The sequence below is a fragment of the Ictalurus furcatus genome, chromosome 19 (assembly GCF_023375685.1).
Source record: "Ictalurus furcatus strain D&B chromosome 19, Billie_1.0, whole genome shotgun sequence".
Lineage (NCBI taxonomy): Eukaryota > Metazoa > Chordata > Actinopteri > Siluriformes > Ictaluridae > Ictalurus > Ictalurus furcatus.
The window spans coordinates 19,293,919-19,306,111 of NC_071273.1; the positions used below are offsets into that span (position 1 = coordinate 19,293,919).

The following is a 12,193-nucleotide window of genomic DNA, read 5'->3' on the forward strand; positions in this document are numbered from 1 at the left end:
AGTTAGTTATTTAGCCAGCCTATTAATTTAATAGCATAATTATTTTTAAAAAAGCACAATTAAATGTTTAAATTTACCTCAGACATTTTTAAGGCAAACATCTCAACATGAAGTAAAACTGACCTATCTACACTACATACATGTGTACTATAATATACAATGCATTGCCATGTGTGCTGCTGGTTTAAAAACAATCTTCATATTTCTTTTATGAGCATGTATGCACTGCCCAAGGCCTGTCCTCTTACTCAGTGTACACGTTCAGGTTAAACCTGTTTAATCCAATTTAAACCAACTTACAAAGTTATTAGCTTATAGATGACACCCTGTGAAATGAAGTAAAGGATTTAGTTAGGCCACGTACAGTAACATTCCCACACCTTAGTGTACAGTAATGCGAAAGTTTATTCAGCAGATTCATATGAATCTGTGTAATGCACTGATTTGGTCTGCACACTCGCACCAAAAACACTATTAGCATCCATACCATCATGCTTTAACATGTATATCAGCAGAACGGCTTTTAAAATGCTAAAATAGAAACAGGTTTATGCAATTTTGTGTTACCCAAAACCTTGTTAGTTATTTTTGAAGGTCTAATAATAAAACAAGACGTTACACAAAAAAAAAAAAAAAAAACCTTACATATATATTGTCTAAACCAATACTTTACTGTTAATGCTAGAAAAGATAAATAAAAGCTAGGAACATCAATTAACAAGTTACAATAGGCTAACAATATGCTAAATCTGACCTACAAGCTTTAGCCATCTTAGTGTTTTAGATCTTAGTGTTTTACACACTTTAATTCTTTGTTCAAATCATAGTTACAGGTTGTGGTCTTGGAAATTTCATAAAGATCTGATGTGAATGTGTGTGACATCATATTATAAACAAACAAGTCCAAAAAACATCAGCGCCTTCCAACCACAGTTAAAGGTAGGTCTGAAGAGCAATGTCAGGATTCCATCCACCCATCCATTTTATGTACTGCTTACCCTACATGGGGTCACAAGGGAGCCTGGAGCCTGTCCCAGGGAACTCGGGACACAAGGAAGGGGACACCCTGGACAGGGTGCCAACCCATCGCAGGGTACAATCGCACACATGTTCACACACTACAGACAATTTGGAAGTCAGCCTATAACGCATGTCTTTGGACTGGGGGAGGAAAACTGAGTACCCTCGAAGAACGGGGAGAACACGCAAGCTCTGTGCACACAGGGCAGAGGTGTGATTCCCCAACCCCCAACCCTGGATAAGCTAGGCAAGCATGCTAAACACTAAGCCACAGTGAACCCACACCCACTCACACACCCACCCACCCAAATTTCCTTTAAATTTACTTATTTGGTTAACACTTTGAACCAAAAGGATTTACAACTGAGCAGCTAAGGGTTTGCTCAACGACCCAACGATGGCAGCTTGGTGGTGTTCAGATCTAAATTCATAACCTTCCAATTAGTAAAACAAAAGCCATCACTGACCAATTTTCTAGTACTGACCAAAATAATAAATAGTATAGAGATGCAGTTTTCTATCAGCAAACCAGTAAAAAGTCCATCTTGCAAATATAGGAATTCCTACACAATGTAATGGCACTGAAGCCCAGTTTCTATGACTATATGAGACTAACAGCTAACAGCACTGATGGTCATGATATTTCATGCAAGGGTGAAAAATTTTACTACTGTTATTTATCAGTAATGTTTCATTACTATTATTAAGCCATTACGGTTGGGCCTTATAGCATGTGGTCTCAATTATTTTGCATACACATAAGAAGACATAATCACATAAGAAGTCACATAGTCTTAGTTTCACCTCCAAGAGAATAAGAGTAAATAACTATCCACTGCAAGCCATTTGTTAAGAGCAAATAAGACAATGGGGATGACAAACACCAGCCACTAATCATTTATACTGTATAGCCATTTATGCCCTTATGGTAACTACAGTCATTACAACAAGACAGTCCAAATCAAGTCTTTAGTCAACACTCTACATCTGTACTCTGATCATTTCATACACACAGGCAGGAACTATGGACTCACCAGGGGCACAGTTGTCTACCAGGGCTCCCAGCGCTTTGCCATCCCTCCAATCACGGTGGAAGTTGTTGATGGGCAGCTGGGGGACTTTGTTCTGGATCCAGCCCAGAAGGCGTTGCTTGGGAGTGAGTTTCTTGGCATCTTCATCTTCCTCATCCTCCCACATTGGCATGGAGATGGAGTAATGTAGGATGAGGGTCCATATCAGTCCTAGAATCAGCTTCAGGTTGCCATCCACTATGGCTTTACTGTCTGCACACAGAAAAGTACAGAGAATCTAGTCAGTGCAAAACAAATCATCACCTTCCCTTCTAAGCACTGATCACACATTTCATTTTGAAACTTCATACTGATCCAGAACTAATATCTTTATGGTAATCGAGCTTGTTCTCGTCAACTTTTTGTTGGCACATATTTTGTTTGGAAATACTTTTAAATGAGATAACCGTCTCGGGCCCACGTTTTAACATGTTGTACAGTGGTAGCTTCGCTGTACTAACCTTTTAAAATAATTGTACTTGTGGAACTAGTATTAAAGTGAGTAGACTCAAAAATATTTTACAGCATTACATTCAGATCTGTTCTTCCTCTACAATTTCCCCTGTGGCTGAATCCCAAAAGGCATCCTAACAGTCATGCAGTGCACTACAGTATATAGTGTGTGTTAAATAAGAGTTGTGGAAAGTATAATTTTTTTACAAACAATAAATAAAAAATATTGCCATTATTGTTAAATAAACTTAATTTGAATGCTTGATTTTGATTGGTCAGAATTGTTCTCGCTGGATGCTAGTTTGGCTGCATGGTTTATATTAATGTGCTCTTTCTAATACGCTTTTGTTTCTATAGTAACAACTGACACATATTGGATGCACAACATAGACAAAATAAAAAATTTTATTCAATTATGTGCTGTTGATACGGTAAAGTTTTCCTTTATATAGCATGTTTGGAAGGTATAAATCTCCAGAAACTAACTTGCTCTGTGGACATTCCACAATATTAAACATAACTAGAAATCAATAAAAAAAAAAGTATGACGTATCATTATTTAATTAAAAAAAACATGAAGTTGCTGTGGTGTAAGAGGAATAAAACACTTCAGGATGTGTTATTATCGGAAAATAATCAACATGGTGGTAATATTAACTCCGCCATAGATTAGTTTCCTAATAACATCACTCCCTGCTGTGTTTCACTCCTTACATAATAAATTCATTTACAGGTTCTGCATTTTGCTGTACACTCACTCATAAACACAATATAATTTGATATTTTAGCTTTAATTCAATCTCACACTATCACCACAATGAATCATATCGTACTGTATGTCACATCATATTATATTAACATTTTATGCTGTCCGAAAAGCCAACAAAACAGACAAAAGCTATCATATCTAACATTTAAAAAAACATTTTAGAGTTTGCCTTTTTCATCTGCATCTCTGAATGCTTTGCATGAGAACACACTCCTCGTTTCTGTTGTACTGGGAGCGTCTTTGCGCTATTATAAGAATGTGGCTTTATTATACAATAGATCAAGTCCAACATGCCTCACCTGGGTGGTTCACACACACACACACACACACACACACACACACACACAAACAAACACTCACACCCAGAAACAGCTGAGGATTTATTCCTCTGAGGGAAGCAAATGGCTCGTCAAATAATAATAATGTTCTAATGAGGTGCTTCCCTGGTGATAACTCCAGATTAGTTTTGCTATGATTGCTCACTCACCCTGTGTACAGTACATATGAGTACGACTGCGAGTATTTGAGCCGTCTTTATACGACGCCCTACTCTGAGACATGCTTTCCACACACTTTGCCTGTCATTTTGATACATTTCACAGGTCTAAATGCTCATAACATCTGGGTCCGTCAGTCAGGAAATAGGACCGAGGGTTTATTACCGGCACATGTGTGACTATTTCCACTGCGCAATGTTCTCACCTTGCTCCTGCACTTGTCCAGAGATTGACTTCATTTGCTTACACTTTATTACTACACTTGCAGGTTATATTTGTCTCACTCTTACTGCCACAAAAATTACACTCCATGACTGTGGCCTGCCAGAGTGTGTTCTGTCCCAAGCCACAGTCAGTGTAAAGCTCTAGACTCCGTAGAGGAATCTGAATCAAGATGGACACTACTGAGCTGAAGACTAAAGCCCAAGGGCTGATGTCATTTAACCTTGGCTCCACATAATGAGGTCACTTTAAATAAAACACACTAGTACAGAAATCTAAACCAGACGTCGCCACAGCCCCCAGTGGAGCTGACTAAACCGAACACTTCAGCACGCTCTCCAAGAGCAAATTCATCATGCTCAGATCAGATCATGTTACTGCCAAACCAAAGAAAGCATCTCCATCTCTCTCTCTCTCTCTCTCTCTCTCTCTCTTACCTTACTCTTCCCATTGCTCACTTTCCAGCAAAATACAACTTAGTCAATATTTCCATGAGTACATTTTTAATATATTTTCCCTAAGACAAATATATGCTCTTATAATCTTATGTCCTCAGGAAATCCCACACTATCGGAAGGCTTAATTGAAGGAAGACTCCACCATTTTTCAACTTATTTTTATCTACTGCAACTGTACTGTGTGTATGTGCACGTTAACAGTAAAAATTTAAGTTGAGAGGCACGACTGAATGGAAGTTTAAGGGCAGCTGATGAATTTGTTTTTGTTCCTGCAAAGCACACACTTTAATTACTTACTACACACTTACTACAACACTTCGGGGCATGCTGTTATAGATAAGTTATAGCTGTATTTTTAACCAAACACCATCAGAGATGCCGTTATAGAAAAAAAAATCAACAACGCCATGACCAGATTTGAGAATTCTAACTACTTACTTCAACTTTATCACTCTAGTTTTACAAACTTGGTTTAAACAACATACTGTACAAACAGCCTTAGTTCTCATGTCTGTCTCATTTCTAGACTTTAGGTTAGGACCCAGTTGTTGTAGTTTTCAGTTCGCACTTGTATAGTTTAAACCTTTATAGGTGGAATTCAACAAGTGCCCTTAGATATACAGTATATAAATATATAATTTAAAAAACGGATTTTCCATCCTTTTGTTTTCAATAGCAGGAAACATCTCAAAATTCATGTCCATGGTAATCACTGAAACATTATGGATGCGCTAGATAGAGATCATGTTGAAAAACACTGGAGTATCCCTTTAATGAAGAAGGCACATTAGAACAGAAAAAAAAAGAGTCATGTGTCTCATATAGCAGGAAGAAGACGTGATGATAAACACTGCTACACACAAAACAGACCTTGAATCTAACCAAAACATGTGTGGAAACAATATTACTCTGTTTTACACACACACACACCCACACACACCCACACACACACACACACACACACACACGTGCTCCCTGACAGACAGACACAAATAATCATTCCTGTTGCACAGTTCTATTATTATTACCACTCCTGTGCCTATGCAAAATAAACAGGCCTCAAAGTCCATATAAAAGCAACGGAGGATCATATTACACACACACACACACACACACACACATCCTAATCAGCGTGTAGGAACAAGTCTGGTCCACTGGCTTTTAGCTGCAGAACACTTGACACCCAGTTTTACTTCTTTAGGAGTGTGATCAAGAGGGTCTTTGTTTGCGTACCCATGACTGACTGCAGGAAAATCCAGATGATAGTAAATTACAGTACATCCAAACCACACTGCTATTATTTACAGACCCACCTTCCCCGACAGACTATTATGATGCCTTTCTATTTGATCTATGTGAATCATTTCTATTTGATCTATATGAATCCTATTCATATGAATGATTCAGTCCTGGGCTCAGTTTCACAGACAAAGCAAAGATTGTTGTTTAATAGTAGAGTGAGCATCACAACAGACACTTTCTCTACCACTTAAGATAAATTTGAACTTTTTTAAAAAGGCCCTGATTTGTTTGAATCACTTGGTCATTTAAATTGTTCAGTTGAATCACATTTAAATCATTTGGCCCTTGTGTGTGAATTATTCAGTTTTGATCTATTTAAATAATTCAGTGAATCATTTAATTTAAACAATTTCAATAGTTTGCCAGTGTTCATTTTAATTATTCAATTATGATCCATTTCACTCCGTTCTGCTCATTTAAATAATTTAATTCTGTTGTATGTGACTCATTCGCTACTGTTTGTAACTAAAAAACATTTAGTTCTAATCTACAGTATTTGATTCATTTGAGTCTATTCATCTGAATCCTTCTGCTTTTACCTATTTGAGTCATTTATTTGTTTGAATCACTTAGTTCTTTATTTATTTAATCATTCCCTGTTGTTTGAATAGTTCCTTTAAATTCATTTATTCTGGCTGAATCATTTGTGGGGGGGTTTCATAATTTGACTGAATCAGTTCTGATCTATTTGTTTCTGTTAGAAACATTTGGGCTTTTTATCATTTGGTTCAGATTTGTTTGAGTTATTCAGTTCAAATCTCTCTGAATCATTAAATTCATTTGAATCATTCAGTTTTGATTTATTTGATTCTGTTTGCACATTTCTTTAGTTCTTTAGATTTGAGTGAATCGTGTCTTTATTCTTTTTTTTTTAGAACTTTTGGTTCTTCTCATAAAACGGTGATAAAATAGCTGGACTCAAACGCACTTAATGAAGGCTATTGTGAGCTAAGCGTGTCCGCTGTGCACGCTGGGAACTGCAGGCAGTATTGATGCCATGTTCCTGGAATTCCACCACACTGACACATACACAACACGGCCCACTGAACACACCACTGAGAGGAGAGGAAACCACAAACAGTATTACCCTGTAGGAAATTCAAGACCACATAATGCATCTACATCTTTAAAACATCATTTATACCTGAACAGGTTATAGTGGAAGTGTTATATTTTGGAGAGACGTAAGGAAGGTATGTCACACTTTTAGGCTGAGTCAAACTGTCCCACACATCCCTCCAACAGAGTACATTGTTCTCTCTCTCTCTCTCTCTCTCTCTCTCTCTCTCTCTCTCTCTCCGAGATACAGCCAGGCAGCTTGTATTTTAAAAGCAAGCGTAAAAGCCTGTTCCTCTACTGTCTCCTTCATTGCGGATGTTTCACGTGCTAAACGATGGTCGGCTGTTGCTCGGGATAACCAGCCAAACAATGCGCTTCTTCAGGCCTGGCGGAGTCAGGACAGCCGCCATGATTCTCTTGGAGGAGGCAAAGACAAAAGCCACTGTGTTCAATAACACTTTGACTCTAGAAGCATTCAGAAATCCTCCTCCTACACACACACACACACACACACACACACACATTTTCTCCAGTGGAGAAAAGAAAAAGGAGAAAATGTGTAATGCTGGAAATTTGATGTTCTGACATTTGCATTTTGGGCTTGGTGGTCAAAAAACAAAAGAAGGACAGAGATGTAAAGATGAAAAGACTGCATTGTTTTGTGTCTAGTACAGACTGTTTCCAAGTTCATTTTACTCATTTATTCATCTTCGCTTTATCATATTGGATACAGAGCCTATCTCGAGAACACTGGCAGGAATACAACCTGGATAAGATGCAAGTCCATTGCAGGACACCACGCACACACATCCACACATATGGGCAATTTAACATACAGCAAAAAAAAAATGGAATATGTGGTCGGTCAGATTACGTATTATGTGTAGTTTACATAAAACTATTTAGGTTTCCCATCAAAACGTGTTTTCATTGCTTATACTAATACTTAATTTAAATACGTTTCTAATTACTAGATTGAATTATGCAGGATGAGCGCGATCAGTTTGCAAAGTATTAACGTAAATCAGTTTGTTTAATGTAAACCAGGATGTTAGCACTGACAGGAACTATAACAATAGTATTCAATTAATGCGATTAAAACCCCAGTGACCTGGGTTTGGGCCTCAGTTCAGGTGAGAACAAAAGCCAGTGTGTTAATGTAACTCAGTTCAGTCACATGGAGATGATGTACGCATTTGAAGTAGGTAAATTTAGCAAGCTTTTTTTTCTTCAGTGTAGCCAGTCCAGCTACTAGCATGTTTTTGTGGGGTTGGAGGAACCCGAACTCACTGTGCCTGCCATTCTGCCCATTAATTTTACTCAAACACACAACAACATCAGCATCAGTCCCATCAATGTTGTGTTCCTACCTCGTGCCCAATACTCCAGATCTGAATCCACTGCAACCCTGACTAGGATAAAGCAATTTATGAAGATGAATGAATGAATTTATTAATTAACATCAGCATTACGATTGGTTCAACATCTCTTCTACTATCACTGTCACTGTCATCACTATTACTAATACTACTATGGCAACTCTCTGCAGGCCGGCCTAGCAGCTTGCATTGCACATTTTAGTGATTTCCCTCCAGAAACACACTTGCTACAACTAATCAGCTAATTAACCACCCTTACTTAGTTGAACTGGGTGTGTTTGAGCAGGGAAAACACTAAAATACACAGGATTTTAGGGATATTCCAGGATCAGATTTGGGAACTTGTGCTACAGATTAATGAATGGACCTTTGCCCAACTATATATAGTTCTTTGTCAGGGTGTGTTCCATCACAAATAGTAAGTTTACAAGGATTCCACATTAGACATTATCAATTTAGTGTGCAAGCTGTCCTGCAGTTGACTAGTCCAGGGTGGGTCACGTTTTTTTTTTCACCACACTTGGGTCCGCGATGACCCTGACAAGGATAAAGTGGGCAATGGTGATAAATGCTTATATAATTTGTAGCTCAACTGATATTTTTGTGAATAATATTTGTAGCATTCCTGTGTAACAGCACTTACGCTTACTTACCTATTTTGTTCAGTTGCTTCTCTTGGTTCCTTGGTGGACCTACAAATTGATCCTTATATAATTGTTGAATCCTCAAACAGCAAGATAATTGTATTGTTTTCATTGTCACTTGTAAGTCACGTTGGGTAAAAGCATTTCCATCATCCTTGGGATAATGCCCTTTAATTTTTAGTTTTTCCAAAACAGACCATGAATAGCACTGTTCTCAATCCATTGCTGTTCACTGTGCTGAGTCACGACAGTTCTGCCCAGCACATCTCAAACCACATCATCAACTTTCCTCATGACACCAGCGGTGGTGGGCCTCATCAGCTACAGCAATGAGCCAGTATACAGAGAGGTGGTGGAGAGGCTTGCGGAATGGTGTAGAAACAACAATCAGTCTCTCATTGTGAGCAAAACAAAGATGATTGCTGACTTCAGAAGGACCAGCAGAGGTGACTTTGATTGCGGTCCCATCAATGTGGCAGTTTTTTTGGTATGGGTACTGCAGAGAACTACTACACCAACACCAATAAAATCCCAGCACATGTCAATTTCTGCTGGATAGTAAAACAAATCTGGTGTCACCCAGAAGAGGATGGGTTCAGTTTTGAGTTTCATGGTTTCTTGTTTATGTCTTCTCTGGTGGTTTTTCCTTGCCAATGTTGCCCTTGGTTTGCACATTAGGGATCTAAAGCTACATTCAGATTTTTGTAACACTGCTTTGTAACAAACTCTATTGTTAAGTGTTTTTTGCTTTTTTACAACAGGCTGGAGAAGACCTCTAGTCCCATTTTCACTACACTCTACAACAAGGATGCCCCGACTAGTCCTGGTGATTTACCTCCAAGAGTGTGTAAGTCTATCCCTAATTTAACACACCTGATCGCTGCTAATCAGTGCTTTTAGGAGGAGAATGTTAGACCTATGGATGTTCTCTCCAGTGTGATAGTTCATCAAAACCAGACTTGAGCACCTACTGCTCTACAAGTAAACCAGCATGAGTATAATGATCAGCTGCGTAAGTATCAGAACACAAGATCTAATGGTGCCAGTGGGGCTTCTCTCAGCCTTAGTGACTGGGAAGGTCCATATGGCTCTAGTTATCTTAAGCAAACATGCCGGAGTGGTATTAGGTGTAACAGGAGGAAACCATATAGAACAGTGCCAGTGGGGCTCACTACAGCCTTTATCACTGGGTTACACAGCCTGTAATAGTTTTGGTTGTGGTAGATATGTGTTAGCAAGGATCAAGGGCGAGTAGGGTAATCCTATGGGCACCGGAGGACGTGCGATAGGCAGTAATGCTGTAGCAGGTCAATATCTACCTGTACAATTAATATTAATACTACAGCAGACAGATGTACTAATGTCCTACAGCAGACAGATGTACATAATAGACTTCTAACATTAGTTCTGCATCCACAAAACCACCATCTTTGGTCAGGTTTGTGCAGTTTTAGCAACTGGTTCATGTATTGTTAGTCTCCTCGAGTTGTTCTGCATCCTGCATCATTCTTGTGTATTGTATATTGTGTGAGTTGTCTTCTCTGTTGCTGATTCAAGTACCAAGACAACCTCCTTATACACTTGTACTTGGCAAATAAAATATTATGAAGTTGTGTAGTTTTCTTCTTGACCTGCTTATCATTTATGGTTTGTACACTGTTCTGTGCAACAAAAATAAAGTTTTGGTCTTTTGAATAAAGACAGGCAACCTTATTCCAGGTAATTAAACAATAATTTTAGGTCAGAGACTCTGAAAATGGCCGTAGCAGTAGTTCTAAGGACTAATTTGCTGTTTGCTGTGGGCGGTGGTAGCTCAGTGGTTAAGACGTTTAATGATTACAGATCGGAAGATCGTAAGTTCAAATCCAAGGCACTTAAGTCTCAAATGCTCAGTTGTATAAATGAGATAAATGTAAGTCCCTCTGGATAAGGGTGTCTGCCAAATGCCATAAATGTAATGTTGTACTGTTAGAGGAAATCATGAGGAAGAGAAAATGCTGCTATTGAACTCACCATCCCAGATATGGGAGCATAGAAACAGTATGTGAAATTCAATAGGCTCATTCCACTTACACTTTACAAACAACTGCAAGATATTGCGATCTAGCCTAGATTTAAAAAAAAATCAGACAATCATTCAGTAATTCCTCACCAGTGGTACTCTTTATGTTTTATTTATTGGTTGTACATTGTAATCTGTTTTATAACTGATCAGTCAGTTTTAACATAGCCAAAAACACAAACTTTGTTAACAAAACTTTTCAATCTTTTATCTTTTTTTTGTAGGACTTTTTTATTTTTATTTTGTGCAAGTTTCTAAAGGGTACCATACAATTATTCTCATACTGTAGTCTTGAAGTGGATTTTAGATTTTAGACCTCATGTACATAGCCCTTGTATTATGCTCTGCTTTGCACCATTGTCCAGGAGACACCCTATTCAAATCCAGTGTAAGCATGCTAATAAATATTACCTCGGCCCAGAGGCTTGTATATCAGATTCAAATCGAATGCAGAACATCGTATTATCAATAATATACTCCATAGGTGCCATGAAGTCTTTGTATAAAAAGCATATGAATTATGCTAAACCTCATTCAGAAGTGCAGGACTGCTTTATAGAAATACATACACACATAAACACACACACACACACACACACACACACACACGCACACACACCAAAAGGTCTTCATACCCTGGAGCTTAAAGAAATTAATTGAAGCAATGGCGCACATGATGTTCATATCAGAGGAAAGATCTGAAATCAAAATAATAAACAAGCTGACAGACATTAAGCAGGACTCACACTCACACACACAAACACAGACACACACACACAAACATACACACACAAAATCCATTGAGCTAAGCTTTGCTTATTTCTTTTGGCCTTTGACTCTATCTGCTCTCAGTACTGGCTCACAGTTTAGAGATCAGATCACAAGTTCCGCAAAATAACCTCTTTGATGTATCAGACACAGCTCTGGGTTTCGTCCAGTGGACCTGAACGCCCAAGCTTTGAAAAATGACCTTCAACTTCATTGCTTTTGGAAAAGGAACACCTGATTTATTTAAAACACAATATTTCTGCTAGAAATGTATGGATACCTTCAAAGATCTTGAACTGGAAACTTGAAAGGGTGTAGTCTATTGAAATGGACTTTTGGATCATTGAGCAGATTTTCCTCTTACATCCAACTTTTTCTTCTTCTACTGTAACTGCTTCTTCAACTTGACCTGCGAGAGATGTGAGAGATCACATGTCCTGTCCCACAAAAATGTAGAGCCGGGGTTTTCCCCAGTGTGCTCGAATGATCC

The 12,193-nt window shown here is 38.3% G+C and overlaps 1 protein-coding gene across 5 annotated transcripts in view; it reads right to left on the bottom strand.

Annotated features, from left to right (window-relative positions):
- The window catches only part of flncb (filamin C, gamma b (actin binding protein 280)), a 79,117-nt gene that overhangs the window by 47,028 nt on the left and 19,896 nt on the right, over positions 1 to 12,193 (bottom strand). For all 5 annotated transcript variants that reach the window (XM_053649797.1, XM_053649796.1, XM_053649795.1 and 2 more), the window contains exon 2: positions 2,055 to 2,303. In XM_053649797.1, coding sequence (XP_053505772.1) covers positions 2,055 to 2,303 — 249 coding nt within the window. The remainder of the gene's footprint in view (positions 1 to 2,054; positions 2,304 to 12,193) is intronic.